This window comes from Aureobasidium subglaciale, assembly GCF_000721755.1.
Source record: "Aureobasidium subglaciale EXF-2481 unplaced genomic scaffold scaffold_18, whole genome shotgun sequence".
NCBI lineage: Eukaryota > Fungi > Ascomycota > Dothideomycetes > Dothideales > Saccotheciaceae > Aureobasidium > Aureobasidium subglaciale.
This window is the reverse complement of record NW_013566977.1, coordinates 185,233-204,191: the sequence shown is the minus strand read 5'-3', so window position 1 is coordinate 204,191 and position 18,959 is coordinate 185,233. Positions and strand designations below refer to the sequence as shown.

Here is an 18,959-nt window from a genome sequence, read left to right as displayed (position 1 = left end):
ATGCTTGATTTCGTGGTTGTAGAAAAAAGATCGAGAGCGGCGGCGATGCGCAAAATTGGACATGCAGCACGGTGGACTGGGGATTCGCTTGGCTTGACTCGTGGGGCTTGGCGGAGGGTCGAAGTCTGAGTCGAAGCGGCTTCTCACTTCTCCGCATCTGGTGAATGTCCATCGTGCAAACGCGCCACCATCTAGACTCGACTCTTTTGCTATTATTCAACTCTCCGTCAGACAACACATTATGGACACGATCAACGTCTTGGTTTCGTCCTTCGCGGGCTTGTCGCTGCCTCGTACCCTGTCACTTCCTGTGCCAGCCGACACATCCATCGCGTCCTTCACATCACTTCTGTCAACCCGCCTACCGCCCTACGCCGATGACCTACTCCTCTCGACAACAACACTTCGTATCAACACCGCATCAGCCTCGACAATCAAGTCCCTCCTCTCCAACAATGACGACTCCAATATCCTTCCCCTTCACCTTAGCGCACGCCTTCTCGGTGGAAAAGGCGGTTTCGGCTCTCAACTCCGCGCGGCAGGCGGTCGCATGTCCTCACGCAAAAACCGCAACCGCAATCCCGATCAAATAAACGGCAGTAACCGCAATCTCGACGGCCGTCGTCTTCGCACAATCACAGAAGCAAAGAACCTAGCCGAGTACCTCGCCCTGAAACCAGAAATGGATAAAAAGGAAAGAGAAGAGAGAAGGAAAAGATGGGAATCCGTTGTAGAGGCTGCGGAGAGGAAAGAGGAGGAGTTGAAGAGGGGAAATAGGAATGCCAGGTTGGATGGTGAGTGGGTGGAGGCTAAAGAAGAGGCCGAGCAAAAGACTAGGGACGCTGTGTTGGCTGCTATGAAGGCTGGTTTGATTGAGGGTGAGAAGCCTGTGTTGGAAAGGACTGGCAGCGAGAGTTCAGCTGCTGAGGGAGAGGGCAGCGATGCTCAACCTGAGGCCTCGAGCTCTGCATCCAGCGACAACGATGATGTACGAGTTTCCAAGCCTGCTCCAGCTGCACCGGCTACCACTCGTGCCTTTTTTGGCTGGGATGACGAGGACGACGAGTTCATGAGTGATGACGAAGAGGATGAAGATGCCCCTGCCGAGCCTGATGCCACGCCTGTCTATGAAGGTAAAGGCAAAGCCAAGGCATGATTTCGATTCAAGCACGATTTTCGCATTCATTTTATCCATTTGTTTACAGGACCAAGGGAGTCTTCTTTACACAAGCGAGCGAGTTCAGGCGTCTTTTGAATGGTACACTTTTTTCTCTTATCCAACTAAACATCTGAGTCAAGTCATACAAATCTTTACCGTCAATATGCTCCTTCTGCTATCTTACGTCTCAGGCATGTATGCCAGCCTGAGGAAACGCACAAAAGTCACAAGTTGGAAAGTGGAGATTTGCAAAGTCGTGTTTTTCTCCCATCCACAATTTATATCAACTTGAGTTCAGTTGCCATGTTAACGCTATCCGCGAGAGTCGAAGCATCTCTACGACACAAAAAGAGGAAAGGGGGCATCTGTAAAGTAACGATCGAGATCAAGTATTTCTCATAAACATCCCACGCCTACATGCAACATCATCGCATCTTCACAAGATCAAGGAAAGGCATCTGATACATGCAAAACACGACCCAAAAAGACATGTCTAACGCCTTCTGTTCACCTCCCAAACCTTGATCACAAATTAAACTCTGCCCTCAGCTCTCAACCCATCAAACCTCAACACCGCCTGCATCAACACCTGCGCCCCCAGCGCACAATCCTCCGGCTCCGTATACTCGACAGGATTATGACTAACTCCATCTCTACTCGGCACGAAAATCATAGTCGTAGGAACGCGTTTACTCGTATACACGCTATCATGTCCAGCACCCGAAGTCATCTCTTTTGTAAGTTTCTCAGCATCTTTGCCGAATAAACCCTCGGCGGCATGAGAAACACACTCGATACAAATGGGGGAGAACTTGGTAGCTGGGGAGTGTGTATCCAATTGCCAGGATACAGAGCAGGATTTTGAAGAGGCGACAAAGTCTTTGCCTAGGCCGTCTATGTCTTTTCCAGCTGCGAGGGCGGCGAAAGCGGTGCGGCAATCTGCTTCTACTGCTTCCACAATTGCATCGTCAGGAGAGCGGATATCCAGAGAAAACGCCACGCTACCAGGTACAGTATTAGTACTCCCAGGCTTCAGAATAAGGATTCCTGTAGATGCCAAAGCATTTCGTCTAGCAGCTGCTCGATGAGAGTACACAATCATTTTAGAAGCCGCCAACAGTGCATCAGCGCGATGTTGGAAACTGGTGGTGCCGGTATGACAATCTGCCCCTGCGACGGAGATTGTAAACCATTTGTACGCCTGTACTCCTTGCACTATGCCTATTTTGCGCTTCTCGGCCTCGAGGATAGGTCCTTGTTCGATGTGAAGCTCAAAGTGTGCTGCTAGCGACATGGCTTCATGACTACATGATGTTTCGCCCAAGTAGCCGATTCTCTCGAGTTCGGATTTCATGGTTGCAGTGCCAGAGCCGACTTCTTTGAGGGCATGGGCGTGGGAGAGTGGGATATTGTGGCTCCAGACTCCGGAGCTGACCATGGAGATTGGGAAACGAGCGCCTTCTTCATTCGTCCAGTTTACGACGCCCACGGGATAAGTGGTGGTGATGTCTTGTGAGTGGAGGGTTCGGAGCATTTCTATGCCTGCTGTTACGCCTAGGATTCCATCGTATCTGCCTCCCTATCATCCCTCCACATTAGCATTGCCTCCTCTTCTTTCCCGTCTCTTCTCCAGAGTGCAGAGTCAAGAAATGATGGGCCAAAACACTCACAGTAGGTTGTGTATCCAAATGACTACCCGCTACAGTTGGAGCACCATCTTTCATACCAGGTCTGATGGCGAATTGATTTCCCATGGCATCGACTGTGACTTTACAGCCTAACGCTTCCGTTGTCGTGGTGAACCAGTCTCGGGCTTGTTTATCCGTATCGCTGAGGGAGAGGCGAGACATGCCTGTTTCTGTGGGCGCACTGTCGATGGGTCAGTCGGAACAAATTCCGAGGATGGTATGAGTATCTGAAGGAGTTGTGTGGTGCTTGAGAGACTAGGATGCTGGCCTGATGCAAGTGTGTTGAGATGGCATCATCAGAATTGACTTCTAGTCGCGAGATAGCGATGTCGAGTAGCAGCACATCATGATTTGCTTCTTGAATCATGATAGAACCGTCAAAAGCAGATATCCACTCTTCTCTCACACCCGTGCCTTCCACAGGACGTCTCTCTTTACTCCATATTCATCCCATCTTGTCGCCAAGCATGATTCGCTCTCTTTTCTGTTCCATCCCAAACCCCCTCCCTTGTAACCCAGGTCAAACGAACTCGGATGATGAATTGAATGAATGTAAGAAGAACTGAAGCAAACTCACCTTCCCCATCTCTCACCAACCCCCCACTCACAAGTCTCATGTAAATCCCTCATCAATCTCTCCTCTTCAACCCTCAACCCCTTCACCTCTTCCTCTCCCATGTCTCTTAGATCCTTCCATTGCCATCTCATGCTTGAAAAGCTTCTTCTCCCACAACATCCCAAAGCTCCGTATCCTAAACCTCGAGATCTGGCAACAAGACGAGGAGATGATATCGATGTCGAGGTGAGGGATTTGATTAATAGGCGTAGTGATGACATGATTGGTCTTCCTTGTTACCGCGAGAAATTGCTCTTTTTCCTTAGAAGGATTCTTGTTATTTTTCAAAGGGAACAAGAAGGAGTCACAAAGGAACAAAAGACACACACAGCTCAGGAACAGAGGAGATAAAAGAGGTTGATGATGATACATGGGGTTGCCCGCACCTTTACCAACCCCGGTTATCGCTTTCGTCTCCACCTGCCTGATATGGCTATTGCTTCGCCGCGGTGGCCGACCGCCGTTGTCGGTCATGGTTTGTGGCTGTGGGAGCCACCCTGACTGTCCATTTATCAACTATAAACGTGCTCGTGTCCTGATGCTGGCATTGTTGTCATGTTTTCTGTTACGATATAGATAGTACAGACCGTTGTTTAGTACGTAAGATGGTGTGGTCTGCATGTCCAAGGTTCGTGATCAAGAGAACATCGTTGCTTGAGTTCGTTCTTCGCAAGCTTCGTTACCACCCAGTGACCAACCAATGGAACGCAACACGTCCCACCTACCTAGATACTCAAGTGTCGTCGGCAAAACAGACAGAATGACACACCACAAGACAGAAGAAAATGAAGTAGGTGCGAACTGATTGATTATATAATATCAGGTGTCTAGGGAGGATTTCTCTATACCGCAGGGTTTCCACGCTGCCTTTAATGCTTTGTCCGGAAGAATTAACAAAGTCATCCATACCAACGCCGTGTTTGCCAAATGCCATTTTCATGCAACACTTACAACTCCTTACTCGATCTCATCCTCGTACTGCTCAGGACCACTCGGTGTCATGAGACGCTTGAGCTGATCCTGGACGTATTTGTGGACGTGGTCGTCGGCAGTCTGTCTTTCCTCACGAGTCTTGCTGTCACCAGCCTCCTCCTTGTAGATTGTCCAGGCGCGTCCATTAGACTTGGTCTCGTCACCCTCCTCGCCTTCACCATCGTCCTGGTTGTCGCCATCATCACTAGGAGGGGCGGACTTCCAGTAGTCGCTACGAGCACCAATGCTACGGCTGGTCGACGAACGACGGAGAGCGCTGGGCTTCTTTGTCTGGGAGTCTCTGCGTTGGCGGGTGAAGACATCGTCAAAGTAGTGGGATGCTGCAGCGGTGGGAGTTCTGGGTGTTTGAGGCAGACGGCAGTTGACACCAGTGTCGTGAATCATCTTGGCCATCAGACCAGTCCAACCACATTGATGACTGGCACCAAGACCTCTGCCGCTATCACCGTCGAAGAATTCGTAGAACCACAGGTAATCCTTCCAGTGAGGGTCAAAGTCGAGCATGTCGTTACCGTCGTTGATTGCACGTCTACCGTCATCGCCACGAGCCATGAGATGTTGAAGACGGTGCTGAATCTCTTCAGCAACATGTCCGAGGTGCATCATGTCGCCGGAACCCTTAGGACACTCGACTTTGAGCGTGTTGCCGTAGAACATGTAGAAGCGGAGAAGCGACTCGACAAGCAAGAAGTTGACGGCAATCCAAACGGGACCACGCCAGTTGCTGTTGCCACCGAACAGACCACTGTCCGAATCTCCGGGGACGTAGCCAACCGAAAAGTGCTGACCATTGACATCCATGGAGTAGGGGTGCTTCTCGTGGTACTTGGACAATGAACGAATACCACCCTTTGACAAGAACTCGGTCTCGTCCAACATGCGTTCCAAGATCTTCTTGAGTCTGTCCTCGTTGACCAGCGACAGCAGAAGACGGTTGTCCTTTCCGCGACGCTTCATACTGGCAATGTTGCGCTCGAAAACGTCATGCTTGTTCTCGATGAACCATTCCATACGCTTCTTGAACTGAGGCAACTTGTTGATGACCTGAGGCTCGAGAGTCAAACAGGCGTACATTGGGATCAGACCGACCAGCGAGCGAACGGGCATCTGCTGAGTCCATGGGCCACCCCAGGAGATTGCGTCGTAGTAGAAGCCGTCCTCTTCATTCCACAGAGACTTTGCCTCACTACCGGCGCGGTACTGCATAGCGTCGCTGATCAGGACGAAATGTTCGAAGAACTTGGAAGCAATGTCTTCGTAGGTGCGACGGTGCTTGGCAAGCTCGAGGGCAATGTTCAGCATGCACAAGCAGTAGAAAGCCATCCAACCGGTGGAATCGGCTTGCTCGAGCACACCACCAGTGGGGAGAGGGTCGGAACGGTTGAAAAGCCCAATGTTGTCCAGACCGAGGAAACCACCCTCGAAGACGTTCTTGCCTTCAGCATCCTTGCGATTGACCCACCAAGTGAAGTTGAGCAACAGCTTTTGGAAGACACGCTCAAGGAAGTCAATGTCTTCGCGGCCGTACATCTTGCGCTCCATTTTGAAGGTTCTGAAAGTAGCCCAAGCGTGGACAGGAGGGTTGACATCACCGAAGTTCCATTCGTAGGCGGGAAGCTGTCCGTTGGGGTGCATGTACCACTCGCGAGTGAAGAGGTCGAGCTGCTTCTTTGCGAACTCGGGATCAATCATGGTGAGCGGGATACAGTGGAAAGCTGAATCCCAAGCTGCGAAGAAGGGGTACTCCCATGAATCGGGCATGGAAAGAATGTCGTCAAGATGCATGTGCTTCCATTGAGCGTTACGGATAGCCTTTCTGCCGGGTGGAGGTGGAGGCATGGCAGGATCACCGTTGGCCCACTGGTCCCAGATGAAGTGGTAGTATTGTTTGCACCACATCATACCTGACAGGGCCTGGCGCTGGATGTTGCGGAGATCGTCGTTCATGGGCATTGGGCTGATGCGGTAGTAGAACTCGTCGGCTTCCTGAAGCCTTTGGTCCATGACGTCGTCGAAGAGCTCTTCATCAAGGTAGCCCTCGACCATCTTCTTGGAGAGACGGAAACGGACAACGGCGCACTCACCAGGAGGCACACCTTCACCTTGGTCGAACGCATACCAGGCTGCGCTCTTGGTTCCAGATTTAGCAGGGTTGACGGCGCCCTTCTCCTTGTCGACAATATGTCTGTGGAAAGCGTCCTTGGTGAACTCGGTCTTGTTCTTCTGGTCCTTGCCCCAGATGGCCTTGAAGTTGGTGTCGTTGTCGGTAAAGAGAAATTCAGGGTGGACATCCTCGTCGCGACCGCCAACGTTAGGCGAAGGAGAGCACTGGAAGTAGCGCTTGCCGATCTTCTTGTGATTGGTCTCACAAGCAAACTCGCTAACTTGCTTACTCTCAGGCTTGGTGTCATCGTACCCCCAGGCCCAAGTGTTGCGGAACCAAACGTGAGGGATGATGTGAAGTTTGGCGGCCTCAGGACCACGGTTGTATGCTGTCACACGGAACAGGAGCTCGTCCGGGTCATCCGCCTCTTTTGCAGTCTCAATGAAGATGTCCCAGTACTTGTTGTCCTTGAATGCGTCGGTGTCGATCAGGTTGTACTCGCGCTCAGTCTTGTTGCGGCGAGCGTTCTCCTCGATGATGTGCTCGTAGGGGAACTTCTCTTGGGGGTACTTGTAGAGGAATTTCATGTACGAGTGCTGGGAATGAGTGTCAGCACGGTATAATGAATTAATGGTCAGGGACACATACAGTGGGAGTGTTGTCAAGATGGAAATGGCACTCCTTGATACTCTCGCCGTGAACACCTTGAGGGTTGGACAGACCAAAGAGACGCTCCTTGAGGAAGTCACTGCAAGCCGTATTAATGCGTGGTCATGGTGTCAAGACAGGGTATGAAGCCTACTCTTTTCCGTTCCAGAATGCAAAGGCAATGTTTTGGAGACCGTGAGTGTCAGAGACACCAGCGATACCGTCCTCACCCCAACGGTAGGCTCTCTTGCGTGACATGTCATGCGAGAAGTCTGTGATGATGGTAAGCTTCGACTCATAGACCTACAATGGCTCAATGGGCAAGACTTACGACTCCAGGCATCTCCATCAGCGCTGACTGTATGTTAGCATCTGTTGACAAGCTTCTTGACGAGCATTGATGAGCTTACGAGTAGTCCTCTCTCACTGTGAAATGTCAGCGTTGTGCAATGGACAATGGAGGCAAAAGCAATGGAACATACCAGTGGCCCATTGTCTCTCAGAGACGTAGGAACCCCATTTCTTCCAGTACTTGGTCTTTTCGCGATCTTCTTGAAGACGCTTCTCCTCTTCACAGAGGACCTCTGTGTTGTCGACAAAGACCATGGCGACGCGCGGAGTCCTGTTTGTTGATGAACGAACAAAGAGCCGCGGAGCTGGCTAACGATGGTGATGAAAGTGAAGCCGGGCAATGAACGACAGGTGGTAGAGATTAGCTATGATGTTAAGTTTAAGCAGATGATGGATGCGAGGTTAAAAGAGAGGAACAATGCAAAGGCAGCCGAACCGAGACAAGTTTCAGGAACTGGACGCAGACGCACAAGGAGGGAAAAAAGAGACAGAAGGCAGGTACACTCCAGATCTCCGTGTAGCTGCTTGGGGAAAAAGTGCACTAGGAAACGCACCCGCCCATCCACATCGTCATCCCGCAACCGCGCGAGGACGGCCTGCTCGGTCCTTGGCCCAACAATTCGTTTCTTATCGACTTTTCGAAAGCATCGGACTATTTGGTAGTCCTGTTATCCACCTGCAGACAAGCCCTTGTATAGTTCCTCAACAGTCACAAAAGGCGATATAGTACTCAGCTGTTGTATGGCAAATGTCAAGCAAAGTGTCAGTCTCATACGAAACCTGAGCAACAGCTGTCAAGCTCTCCATGTCATTTCCCCCCGGGCGTTTCCTCTATCTCCAAATTGTTGATGGAGCCTCCGCGCTGACGCCAAAATTGCTCCACACCTCTCCGCTGCCCAATAATTCACCGAAACCTATGGACCCCACCAACAAATTATTGTTGACCATCGTTGACAATCGAAGCGGCATACCACGCTTGTAGCACATGTTCTATCTCCGTCATGCTTACTGAATCCTTGCCCTACTACTGCTGCCTTGTCTTGATGCCACGCGAAAATGACGTCGAACTTGTATAAGATGGTTCTGAGGCTTTGTCAAAAAACCGGTAGGCTTGTAAGAGGCTGAAATGCAGGAGAGCCTGTGCGTGACAGACGACCTGATAGCTGTCGCATCACCCATTGTACACATTCGGATCGGTAGAAAGAATGTGCATCCAGGCTGTGGCTGTTCACAATGCCATCTATGATTTGCAGAATAGATTGTGGTTGAAATTGGTATCTTTCGCGAATTGAAACAAAACCCTTATAATGTACAAGAAGCCGGGCTATGCATTAGGACATGAGGCGAGTGTCGTTTACTCAACGGTATCAAGAGTTCCCTTGCCAGTGGTGCCAGCAGGAACTTCGCCCTTTTGTGCCTTCAACTTTTCTTCAAACTTTGCAAATTCACGCAGAGCAACCTCCTCTTCTTCGTCTAGTACTTGCTGAACACCTTGAACCTCGTCTGCACAAATTGTCAGCTAGGTTTTCACACATCATACAGGAAGCGGACACGAACCAATGTAGTGCATGAGCATGCTCTCAATGCCGTTCTTCAAGGTGACGGTGCTCGAGTCACAAGTTCTGCAAGCACCGCGCAGCTTCAGGAGAACCTTACCCTCGACGAAACCTCTGAACTCAATGTCACCACCATCTTCCTGGATAGCGGGGCGAATGCGGGTCTCGAGCAACTCCTTGATCATGCTGACAACCTCACTGTCGTTCTCATCGTATTCCAGAGAGTCTTTCTCGACCGGTGCCTGCTCGCCACTTTTGTTCGCTACTGTGTTGACCAGAGGCTGGCCAGATGTGACGGCCTCGGTGATCAGACTGAAGACCTCAGGCTTGACATGGGGCCATGGGGTGGCGGAGTCCTTTGTGACGGTAATGTAGTCGGGGCCGTAGAAAACGGATGAGACACCATCCACATTCAGCAGCTGAGCGGCGAGAGGTGATGGATGGGGAGGTGCGAGTGTGGAGCGAGGCGACAAATATTCGAGGAAGGTGGTTCCAAGGTTCTCAGGCAAGATGCGAGAGTTAGGAATGAACTTCAAGGCGTCTGCGTTTGGTGTGTCCTCGGTCTGAATGAAGATCGATCGGGTACCAGTGGGAAATTGGGAGCTGGCAGGCTTGAGCGAAGGCGCACTCGGACGGTATCTAGTGGCGGCCGATGTGAGTGTTGAAGGTGTTGACAAACGGTGCAGGCTTCTGCGGATTGGTGCCGTGGCAATCGTCCTTGATGCACCAGAACGAGCGACGTTTCTGCACGCGGATGTGAACATTGTCGAGTTGGCTGGCATTGTTTGTGATGCTGAGAATGTCTTAGGAGAGGCAAATGGTATTGTTGTTCGTGGGTTCAAAAGATTAACAATAATCTGAACCTCGAATGACGCAAAAGCCCGCGCCGCTCTCGGAACCTCGGCCGAATTGGTAAGCTTCGCCTACCTTGCTGTGATTCGTCGCTTCTCCCGTTGTCCAACCACATATCAATTGTGGCATTCTCGAGACGCGCTCTTCTTGAGAGTGATAGTGATTGGTACCGCAATCATGGAACGGAGCAGAAACCAAGAATATTCGATAGTACTCTGTAATCCGGATGTGCAAACTACATATAGAACATTGAGTATCAAATGTCGTACAAGGGCACTTGATGGCACTGTGAAGAGTCTAAGAGACCAAAGGTCGAATAGCTCCCTGCCAAAACACAGGCGAGAGTACGAGATGGCGAGTGTCTGCAGCTGGATCGAACCATTAAGAATCTGGAAGTCGAAGGCCAAAATTGACGGGTTGTTCGAAACGAATGGTAGGTGGCAGGTACGCTCCTTCCCATCTTAACACCTCAGTGTTCAAGCTTTCCCCTCTTCAATAGACCTGCTGTTTCCCTCTTGTCTCAGAATCTCATCATGGCGGTAAACGGAGGAAAGTCAGAGGCAGACAAGAACACTACCGCATACCTGGGTAAGACGAATTGTACAGGCGACGAGTAGGGACTGACGTGAAGCCAACAGACTTTGCTTCGCAGCTGGCCAGGCGCCTCGAATCTGGAAACGTCAATGTTGTCACCATGCAAGAACTCGAGCACATTCTGGCCCGGAACAGCACACGCCCACCAGCTGCAAAAGCTGCAGCATTCGATCGTCTAGGAACAGAAATCTGGAATGCTGCCATCCGGCTTAAAGATCAATCATCGCCCCTGCTGAAGACATGGCCACTCCTAGAGCCCCAACTGCGCGTTCTTTCTTTCTTCCTTCTGGACACAGCGCAAAGGTCCTACGTCAAGCACGGCAGCAAAAGTTCAGCTCAAAACCTTGTTCGCATCTTCAAGACAGCTTTGAAAGCAGCACGTATCTGTATTGCTGCAAATGCACTAGATCTTTGTACCAGATTATTCGAAAAAGTAGCCGAATATGTCGAGCACAAACACGAACCCCCTCGAGAGCACAAGAAAAGCGAAGCGGAGGGGATGATTACTGAGCTGGCAGCAGACTATCACCTTCTCAGAGCGACTGTAGCCTGGAAGCAGGACAAACCTGATAGTGTGAGCTTCTGGCTTGCAAGAGTGCTGCATCATCCAAACAGAGCGGACATGGTGCACCTTGCCGAGAAGAAAGCCGACTTGACATACGAAGTTGGCAAAGCTGCTCTCAAGAAAAAGCAGTTCGATAGTGCGGTAAGATGGCTAGAGCAGAGTCACGAAGTCTTTGAGGATTTTGACCCGGAGATGTTGTCATCCGAACTTTGCGACCTTCGTTTGGTTGTCAGACTTGACCTTAGTAAGTCCATTGGACTCGATTCGTCATACAGCCGTCTAATTGTCTGAAGTCCGCGCACTGGTTGGCGTGGCCGATGCCACCTCATTAGAAAAAGCTTCAAGCCTCGTAGTTATGCTTGACCAGGTTCGTGACTCCAATCATCGTCGACAACATTCGCTTACATGGAATAGGAGAACGGCTTCCGGACTGAGGTTTATCTTTTGAGGCTTGATATCATATTCGCTCAAACACCGTTCCAACCCGAGGAGTTCTGCGGAGGTGCGTCTATACGATTGCAAGCATGCGATTCGCCACACTGACTGTACTCGAGCTTTGACCCGTGTCATTCGAATGGCTATACTTTCAGAAGGCACCTTCAAGTCGTAAGCTTTTCTCGATGACTCTCTCGAAACAAGCTAAATCCATGAAGTATCATGTACCAGATCCAGAAGTTGAACACCTTTGACATTGGAAGCGAGGGTACGAACCGAACCGTCGTAATCAACTCAAATCCTAGTCCACATTCACATCTCGCATGTCAAAACTTGAGCTTGTTGCTGTCAAGACTACTCGCCGAATCTCCCGTCACGCAGAAGTCAGTAGAGAAGGTTGTGGTAACTAGAATATGGATCGCTTCGCTTTCTTTACATGTTCAATATCATCCTTCAGAACTGGAGATCATATTCGACGATGTTGCCAATACGAAGGATATGAAGATGAGTCCAGAGGCAGCTCACGCTTCCCAGTCTGTGAGTTGTTGAAAATTGGAAGTGCACTAGGTACGCCCTAACAAGCAGTAGTTGCTATGGAAGGCTGTTACCGCATTCCAGCAATTGGAGAACGAAGACGAAGCTGCCAAGTGGTGCAAGCTAGCCAGCCACGATATCTTCGAGAGCTCAGGAGAGATCAACAAAGCTAAACTTTCACGGTAGGATCCAGTAATCTATGTTCACAAGTAAGATCACTGACCTTCTACAGCAAAATGATGACCGTTGCCCTAGCCAAGGGTGATGCTGCATCGGCTCGAAAAGCTTACTATCAGATGCCGGACAGTGGAAAACACGCTGCGATGACCCAGTATCTAATGTACAAGATTGCTCTCCAGGAGGGTGATACTGAGTTAGGTTGGTACACACCTTCTATCCGGATTCACCTTGCTGATATGAACAGCCGCGAAATCGCTGGAAGGAGTTCTCAAAGCCTCTACCAAAGGCAATGAGAAGTACCTCTACGCATGTGTACTTGAGGCACAGCAATCAGGTGAACGAAGACAATTCACTGTTACCATGAATACAGTTCTGGAGTTTTACGAAAGGAACCCCTCGAGCAACGTCAAGTTGCCAGTACTACTCCGGTTGGTTTGCTGAGCACGTTTTCAGTGTCAGGAACTAACATTGCATGGTAGTTGTATCATTGGATCCATGGAGACAGAATTGAATCAGGGTGATATGCCTTTGGACGCTGGTCTGACGGAATTGTGCAAAGTCTTTGAAGCTGGTCAGTTCAACTTCAGTCCACTGCATACCATGCCCTGACTAATAGCCCACAGCGATGAGACACGGGATTGGCTTCAAGAATGCAGATGATGACGACTCTCATATTACTGAGCTTCGGTGGTTTGCTTGTCACAGTTACAATACAGCCTTAAAGTATTGCTCAGACATGCATCCTGAACTCCTGTTGAGATTCATGATGGCAAGCGTCGCTGTAGGTATCTCTCGCAAAACTACGTGACTAAAATGCTGACGGAAAACCAGCTCATAGATTTACTACGCCAAGAAAATGGCAAGGAAGATGGTCTGCTGAATCGACTTCTACTGTGTCGCTTCCTGGCAGCATCCACACTGATCGTTCTAGCGAGGTCAGAAGACAATATCGAGCGAGCGGTAAGTATCAAGAGCGTGTTGCTGGAAGTATGATGGTTCTGACTTCCGATAGCTACAGTTGTTTCTCGACGCAAGACGCCAGATCGAAACATTCCACTTGAAGTACCAGGAAGCCATACAGAGCAAATCGCTACAACCGGACGTCACATCAGATCTTGACATCAAGGAATTCGAAATGATCAAATTCGACCTCGAAGCCCTCATGAGACTGGAGAATTGGAATGATCTCGACAAGACACTTTCAGTATCGACCTCTACATAAACTTCCATCTTCACAAATTTACTGACTCTTGTCTTCTCCAGATGTGTCTCTCACCCACCCACTCCAACCGTCTCGAAAGTGCAGCAGACTTGATCCTCCACATCCATACCCACATCACTTCCTCTTGCCAACTGTCCCCATCAATCTCCACTCTCCTCGCCAAGATCCCCACCGTCATGGAGAAGATCATCAACGCCTGCTACCGCAACAACAAAGATATCACTCGCCTCGCCCGCTGGATACGCTGTCTCTTCCAGATGTGTCTCTCTTCCAACCCTGCTTTATCTCTACGCTGTCTCGATCAAGCAGCCTCCATTGCTACAAAGGCAAGTGTGGCGTTGGAGAAGTATCCGCAAGAGGAGATTGAGTGGTTGGTCACTACGGCATTCAATCATGCTGTGGATTTATGGTTTGGGGATGAGGATGAGGGAGAAAGGGAGGCGGAGAGCTGGGCGCAAAAGGCGCTGATGTTGGCGGGTAGGATTGGAGGGGTGGGTGTTGGGGGTTTGCATAAGGTGTTGCAGGATAAATGGATGAAGTTGAAGGGGCTGATGAGGGACTGACAAGGCCGTCAGATCTTCGAGTATGGCTAGGAGACGGGGAGAAATGAGTCTGGCTAAAAGAAAAGTTGTTGCTAGATTCCTTTATTGCTTAATGGCAAGAAAGTAACGAAGAACACAATGTGGCTTACTGGAGTATGAACTCGCTTTGAACAGACATAATATACTACTGATGTACCTGTCACGACAATAACTCAAAAAGAGTCGCCGTCTTTGAGGTCAAACCTTGATTTCGTTTTGCTGTTCGCGGATGGCCATCAAGACCAACGTGCAGGGGAACTCACCACTACTTCACCCTGTTATGTTATTAATCAGGTAGAGAAGACCTCTTACTACTTCCAAAACAGAATCGATCTCATGTCGGAGTGACCCAAGTTGAAGCCGGGACTAGCGAGTAAAGCGCTGACTTTATTCTGGCGAGTCTTGGAAATTTCGGCGAGAGGACGCATTTTCTGACATCTGTTACATCGCATTCTCGGCGGTCATTAGCAGACGCTAGGAGAGACGACCAGAGCGGACGTACTCGGCCAGCAGGATGCGAGACTTTCTATAATTCGTGTTCATGATATTGGGGGATGGCTAAGATCTGAGACAGTCGATTAGCTAAATGATCCATACAAGACGAGCATGAGGGAGGTGTATGGAATAGGACATGTTCGACCAAATGAGAGGTCAAAATAGTACAGAAAGCGGTAGGAGGTCGACTTAAATATAGAAGAAATAGGTGCTCTTTTCGACAAAGAATGCCTCCCATGGATAAAATGCGATCTCTGGATGGTTGGCAGATCTGATGATGTCTGGAAAGAGGAATGTAAAGTCTGTCAAGACTTACTCAGGGAAGAAGAGGCTAGAAATTGTTGTGTCTGAGAGCTCATCTGACGGAAGGCAGGTTGAAAGTGGCAGCCTGACATTCTTATATGGAAGCCACGATCAGGGGCTTTGTTTGACAGACGACGTTTGCTGATATTTTTGAGACAACCTTTCAATCAGAAAATCAACTTGAGTGAGCCGATTGCTGTGGCAGTTCGACGAAACCAATTATGCTGTGTGATGTTTTTCGCGGGAGAAAGAAGAAGTTCCCTGATTGTCGGAAGATAATGTTTCAACCCTTGTCGAGGTGCTTGATGCTTGATGCTTGGATGTCTTTCTGGTGGCAGGGTTTTTCGGTGGCACAATAGATGAACGGATTCAAGGGTGTTTCCTCATGGCCTGCAAGGTTCATGCTCAATGACTTGTGTCGGGGTCGTGTTCGACAGAGTGTTGGTCGTGAGCAGAAGGCCTGTACTCAGACGACGATGGTAAAACAAATTGATGTGTATGAAGCATCAACAATAAGATTGAATCTTACGCATAGCCGCATGCATGCCGCGAGCATAGTCGTCTCGGGTGACATACAACAACGATTTTGATGTTGACTTGAAGCAAATCGAAACCTACACCAAACCTGTTAAGCAAAAGTGCCAATTTTCGCACAGATGGATAGAAACGTTTGGAGAGAAGAGGAAAGATTCATTATACAGGCCCCAGCGTTCAAGACCCCGTGCAGGTGCGGGATCGAAGTCCGCCACACTTTGCATCTCCATGCTGAGACAACCCATCGACCAGGTCTATTTTTGCGCTCTAAAGGATGTATTGGTACAAGGTATAGGTATCATCGTCGTCGTCGTAGAAGTCTACTTGGTCTCCTCAGCGAGGTACTGAATCAGATCATTGCGGTCCTTGGCCTTCTTCAAGCCACCGAAGGCCATCTTGGTACCAGGGATGTACTTCTTGGGGTTCTCGAGGTATTCGAACTGGAAGTGTGTTAGCGATAGCTTGGACGTGCCATCTGAGCCTGTACGGAGGCAAACTATGGTGAAGACTTACAAGAGTGTCATTGTCCCAGGTGATACCCTTGCCCTTGTTGGCGTCGGAGTATGAGTAGCCCTCAACGGAACCAGTCTTTCTGCCCCAGAGACCGTGGAGGTTAGGCTGAAGCGGCGGTTAGCATGTATGTATACGGATGTTATACATCTCCAAGTGTGGCTGGTGATATGCAAAGCCCTCTTGAGAAATGTCGAGTTGAACGAGACGTACGCCGATCTTGTTACCCTCACCCTCCTTGAGGTTGTGGCACTGAGCGCAGCGGGTCTTGAAGAGGTTGGCGCCCTTCTTGGCGTCACCTGCGTGTCATTGTTAGAATGGTGATCTTCTTTCTGGTAGCCATTGAAATCCGAGGGAGGACCAGCGGGCAGTGGGAGCGGCATGACGAGAGATCTGGTTCTGAGATGTCGCCGCAGACGAAGACAGGGATTCAGGACTGTCCGGTTTGCGTCGACTGGCCGATGATCGTTCGACTTTCGTATCTACTGCTTCCAAAGGCGCTGATCCAGTCCTGCGGTGGAGAAGAGAGACCTACCAGGTGCGAAGCTGTCCTTGCCCATTTTGATGGTATGTGATGTGTATTGGAAAAGATTAAAGGGTGTGTGGTAGGGTGTTGTGGCGGTAGAAGAGTGAAAGAAGAGAGCGGATGGGAATTTTGTTCGATGATCGCGGCGAACAAAGAGTTTCTAGCATGAAGGCGTCGAGCACCGACCACCGGCCTTTCAACCAATCAACATGCGTCAGAAAGTCAATAATGCTGGAAACGCGCTTGTCTCTCGGGAGAGCTCGGAACTTTTCTTGTTTTTGCATCTCGGGATCGCTTGAAGCTTTCAACACAGTGTGGCGACTTTCACCTCAACGTATCATAGACCTGTGAATAGTGAGCACCAGACCTAGTTCTCGAACAAGATAGCTTCCTATTCTTGTTCGTCTGGTGGCTCGGTGAACTCGTGACCCTCCTTGCAAAGCCACAATCCCTTTTTAAACCAATTTGTTGTCTTCGATCATGGCGATGCATGACTTGACGCGTTTTGACGTCGTGTCAAGTAAATCGCGCCTGCGGCTCAAGCTTGTTCCCAGCTTTCCGCCAGGGCAACACGCGAGGAAGATCTTGATCTGATAGATGATCCATGATCCATGATCCCGTCGTAAATTTCCCTGTTCGTTTAACCGGCCGCGGCTCAACGCTTCTTCTGCGAAGCGCGGCTGTCCCTAGAGTGGTGAAAGCCCATGTCGTACTTCCACTATTGAGTGTCTGAATCTGAAGCACACCCTTTTGTTCAGGGCCTAATATCTAATTCTATTTTCTTCTTCCAATTATGAACCAGATACCCGAGATTCTGTATGGCAAGACTGGACAGAAAACTTGGTGTATTGTCGGCGCATCTAGAGGAATAGGTCTGGAGTTTGTACGACAGTTGATTGCTCGTGAGGACCGCATCTTCGCTACTGTTCGCGACACCAACGCTGTTCATGCATCTGGGCTTTGGGCGCAGGCAGGAGGGGATCATGGTCGTTGTCAGATGTTGGTCTGCGACATCTTGTCAGAACAAAGCATAAATGTAATTTTGATCCCGATTCTCTCTACTTTCTTCTTCCCCTCGTTGTCGTTCATGTCCTTCCTTTTGGTCTGACGTAAACCACACGTTTCTCGTAGTTTTGGCTAACATTATGTTGCGAAGAGTTTCGTCACTGAGCTCGCCAGAGTACCAAATCTGAAGCTGGACTATGTCGTGATCAATGCAGGAGTTTTGAGATATCCGAATGTGAGTAGAGCGGTATTCCCAGACTCTAACTGTAGCTGACTGCTGTGTAGAGAGCGACTGAGTTGTGAGTAGATGTCCATGGCACGAACCGTATAATCATGACTGACCCTCCAGCTCTTTCGACGAGTTTGCTTTCCACTTACACACCAACACGATTGGACCAATCATTACTGCACAAAGACTTCTTCAAACAAGGATCCCAATCGGTACAATAGTCTTCATGTCCAGCGACTCGGGGTCCGCACAGCGATTTCTAGAGATGGAAGATGGGTAGGTACTTCTCATCGAGTATTCTGCATGCCTACTCACCGCTTCTTCAGGTTCGCAGCATACTCTGCATCGAAAGCAGCATTAAACCAAGCGATGCGGCATATGGCTGCCGAGCTCAAGCGGAAAGATGATGATACCATATTGATAGCCATTCATCCAGGAGAAGTTGCCACGTATGTGTACAACTGCCGTATGTACGGCACATGTGCTAACTATCATCTCAGGGATATGGCGAATATTGAACTCGGGTGGGAAGTCGATGGAATCATGACACCACAGGAATCAGTATCGGCGATGATTCCGGTTATCGAGAGCAAAGGAATACAGCACAGTGGGACGTTCTGGACGTGGGAGAACAAGGTATGTTCCTTTGACCGAGTTTTTCGCCTCCTTTTGACACCGGCAGCAATACCCTTGGTAGGACATCGGTTCATTATACACGATGTACTGCCACCAGCGAGTAGATCTTTGTGATGGCATAGCATCTGCATTGGAAATTGGCAAGACAAAGAGATAGGGGCGAGGACACTCAAGAGAGATTATATGTGGAAGATAGCAGTCGAGCAAAATCTTCAGTACCATAATGTTGAATATCCGGCTCACGCTTCCAGTCCTCTAGATGCATATGATGTTATGAGACATCTGTCTCTTGACCGACCCTGGCCGCTGCAGGAGGACTTTCGTAACATGCTCGAAACTACCGTTCTGACCCAAAGACAGGCTTGTCTACTAACTTGTGCTTGCCTCGTATGTTACCAAGAACACCATGCCTGTTGTATGGCAATCACGCTTGTACGCCGAAAACATTTCAGTAAAACCTCTCAAAGCCACAGGAATGCATGGGCGTCAGGCGCCGAACGGCTGTCGTAGGATGGTCTTGAACGACGAACATGCATACGTTGGCGCAGTGACATGAAACGTAAAGAAAGTAGGCAAATTGTGTTGAGAGGAAGTCTTTTTGTCGTGGGCAGGACTGGCTGGATCGATTGAATAACTGGTGGTA

The 18,959-nt window shown here is 49.6% G+C and overlaps 7 protein-coding genes across 7 annotated transcripts; 3 read left to right on the top strand and 4 right to left on the bottom strand.

The window, feature by feature from the left end:
- Positions 1-151: 151 nt before the first annotated feature.
- On the top strand, positions 152-1,320 carry AUEXF2481DRAFT_42294 (uncharacterized protein). Its single transcript, XM_013486126.1, has one exon. The coding sequence runs from the start codon at positions 242-244 to the stop codon at positions 1,154-1,156; it is 915 nt and encodes a 304-aa protein (XP_013341580.1). The 5' UTR covers positions 152-241; the 3' UTR covers positions 1,157-1,320.
- A 206-nt stretch (positions 1,321-1,526) lies between these two features.
- AUEXF2481DRAFT_42292 (uncharacterized protein) lies at positions 1,527-3,795 on the bottom strand. Its single transcript, XM_013486125.1, has 3 exons — positions 3,425-3,795; positions 2,830-3,028; positions 1,527-2,738 (listed from the first exon to the last, which is right to left on the bottom strand). Exons 1-3 carry the CDS (start codon positions 3,682-3,684, stop codon positions 1,692-1,694), a joined length of 1,506 nt encoding a protein of 501 aa, XP_013341579.1. The 5' UTR covers positions 3,685-3,795; the 3' UTR covers positions 1,527-1,691.
- Positions 3,796-4,432: 637 nt separating this feature from the next.
- AUEXF2481DRAFT_52249 (uncharacterized protein) lies at positions 4,433-7,814 on the bottom strand (the record flags this gene model as incomplete). Its single annotated transcript, XM_013486165.1, has 6 exons — positions 4,433-7,156; positions 7,209-7,308; positions 7,363-7,480; positions 7,540-7,562; positions 7,619-7,634; positions 7,691-7,814. Coding segments are annotated over 6 exons (3,105 nt in total), but the record flags the coding sequence as incomplete, so codon positions are not given.
- A 1,099-nt stretch (positions 7,815-8,913) lies between these two features.
- On the bottom strand, positions 8,914-9,897 carry AUEXF2481DRAFT_7034 (uncharacterized protein; the record flags this gene model as incomplete). Its single annotated transcript, XM_013486044.1, has 2 exons — positions 8,914-9,062; positions 9,117-9,897. 2 exons carry the CDS (start codon positions 9,895-9,897, stop codon positions 8,914-8,916), a joined length of 930 nt encoding a protein of 309 aa, XP_013341498.1.
- Positions 9,898-10,055: 158 nt separating this feature from the next.
- On the top strand, positions 10,056-14,211 carry AUEXF2481DRAFT_90711 (uncharacterized protein). Its single transcript, XM_013486205.1, has 14 exons — positions 10,056-10,555; positions 10,606-11,370; positions 11,420-11,493; positions 11,541-11,628; positions 11,681-11,732; positions 11,780-12,098; positions 12,150-12,277; positions 12,328-12,473; positions 12,520-12,703; positions 12,755-12,846; positions 12,899-13,056; positions 13,107-13,235; positions 13,288-13,479; positions 13,539-14,211. Exons 1-14 carry the CDS (start codon positions 10,501-10,503, stop codon positions 14,058-14,060), a joined length of 2,904 nt encoding a protein of 967 aa, XP_013341659.1. The 5' UTR covers positions 10,056-10,500; the 3' UTR covers positions 14,061-14,211.
- Positions 14,212-15,730: 1,519 nt separating this feature from the next.
- Positions 15,731-16,480, bottom strand: AUEXF2481DRAFT_31533 (uncharacterized protein; the record flags this gene model as incomplete). Its single annotated transcript, XM_013486085.1, has 4 exons — positions 15,731-15,850; positions 15,924-16,028; positions 16,134-16,219; positions 16,456-16,480. 4 exons carry the CDS (start codon positions 16,478-16,480, stop codon positions 15,731-15,733), a joined length of 336 nt encoding a protein of 111 aa, XP_013341539.1.
- Positions 16,481-17,175: 695 nt separating this feature from the next.
- Positions 17,176-18,554, top strand: AUEXF2481DRAFT_42284 (uncharacterized protein). The gene is made up of 7 exons (XM_013486124.1): positions 17,176-17,482; positions 17,603-17,686; positions 17,737-17,750; positions 17,801-17,956; positions 18,007-18,129; positions 18,181-18,316; positions 18,363-18,554. Exons 1-7 carry the CDS (start codon positions 17,240-17,242, stop codon positions 18,375-18,377), a joined length of 771 nt encoding a protein of 256 aa, XP_013341578.1. The 5' UTR covers positions 17,176-17,239; the 3' UTR covers positions 18,378-18,554.
- The last annotated feature ends 405 nt before the right edge of the window (positions 18,555-18,959 follow it).

Coding starts and splice junctions, on each gene's coding strand:
- AUEXF2481DRAFT_42294 (XM_013486126.1), top strand. CDS start 242: ATGGACACGATCAACGTCTTGGTTTCGTCCTTCGCGGGCTTGTCGCTG.
- AUEXF2481DRAFT_42292 (XM_013486125.1), bottom strand. CDS start 3,684: ATGTCATCACTACGCCTATTAATCAAATCCCTCACCTCGACATCGATA. Junction 3,029..3,424: donor GTTGGTGAGAGATGGGGAAG/GTGAGTTTGCTT, acceptor ACCCATCGACAG/TGCGCCCACAGAAACAGGCA. Junction 2,739..2,829: donor ATTTGGATACACAACCTACT/GTGAGTGTTTTG, acceptor GAGGGATGATAG/GGAGGCAGATACGATGGAAT.
- AUEXF2481DRAFT_90711 (XM_013486205.1), top strand. CDS start 10,501: ATGGCGGTAAACGGAGGAAAGTCAGAGGCAGACAAGAACACTACCGCA. Junction 12,704..12,754: donor AAGTTGCCAGTACTACTCCG/GTTGGTTTGCTG, acceptor ATTGCATGGTAG/TTGTATCATTGGATCCATGG. Junction 13,236..13,287: donor AAGACAATATCGAGCGAGCG/GTAAGTATCAAG, acceptor GACTTCCGATAG/CTACAGTTGTTTCTCGACGC.
- AUEXF2481DRAFT_42284 (XM_013486124.1), top strand. CDS start 17,240: ATGAACCAGATACCCGAGATTCTGTATGGCAAGACTGGACAGAAAACT. Junction 17,957..18,006: donor TTTCTAGAGATGGAAGATGG/GTAGGTACTTCT, acceptor CCGCTTCTTCAG/GTTCGCAGCATACTCTGCAT. Junction 18,130..18,180: donor CATCCAGGAGAAGTTGCCAC/GTATGTGTACAA, acceptor CTATCATCTCAG/GGATATGGCGAATATTGAAC.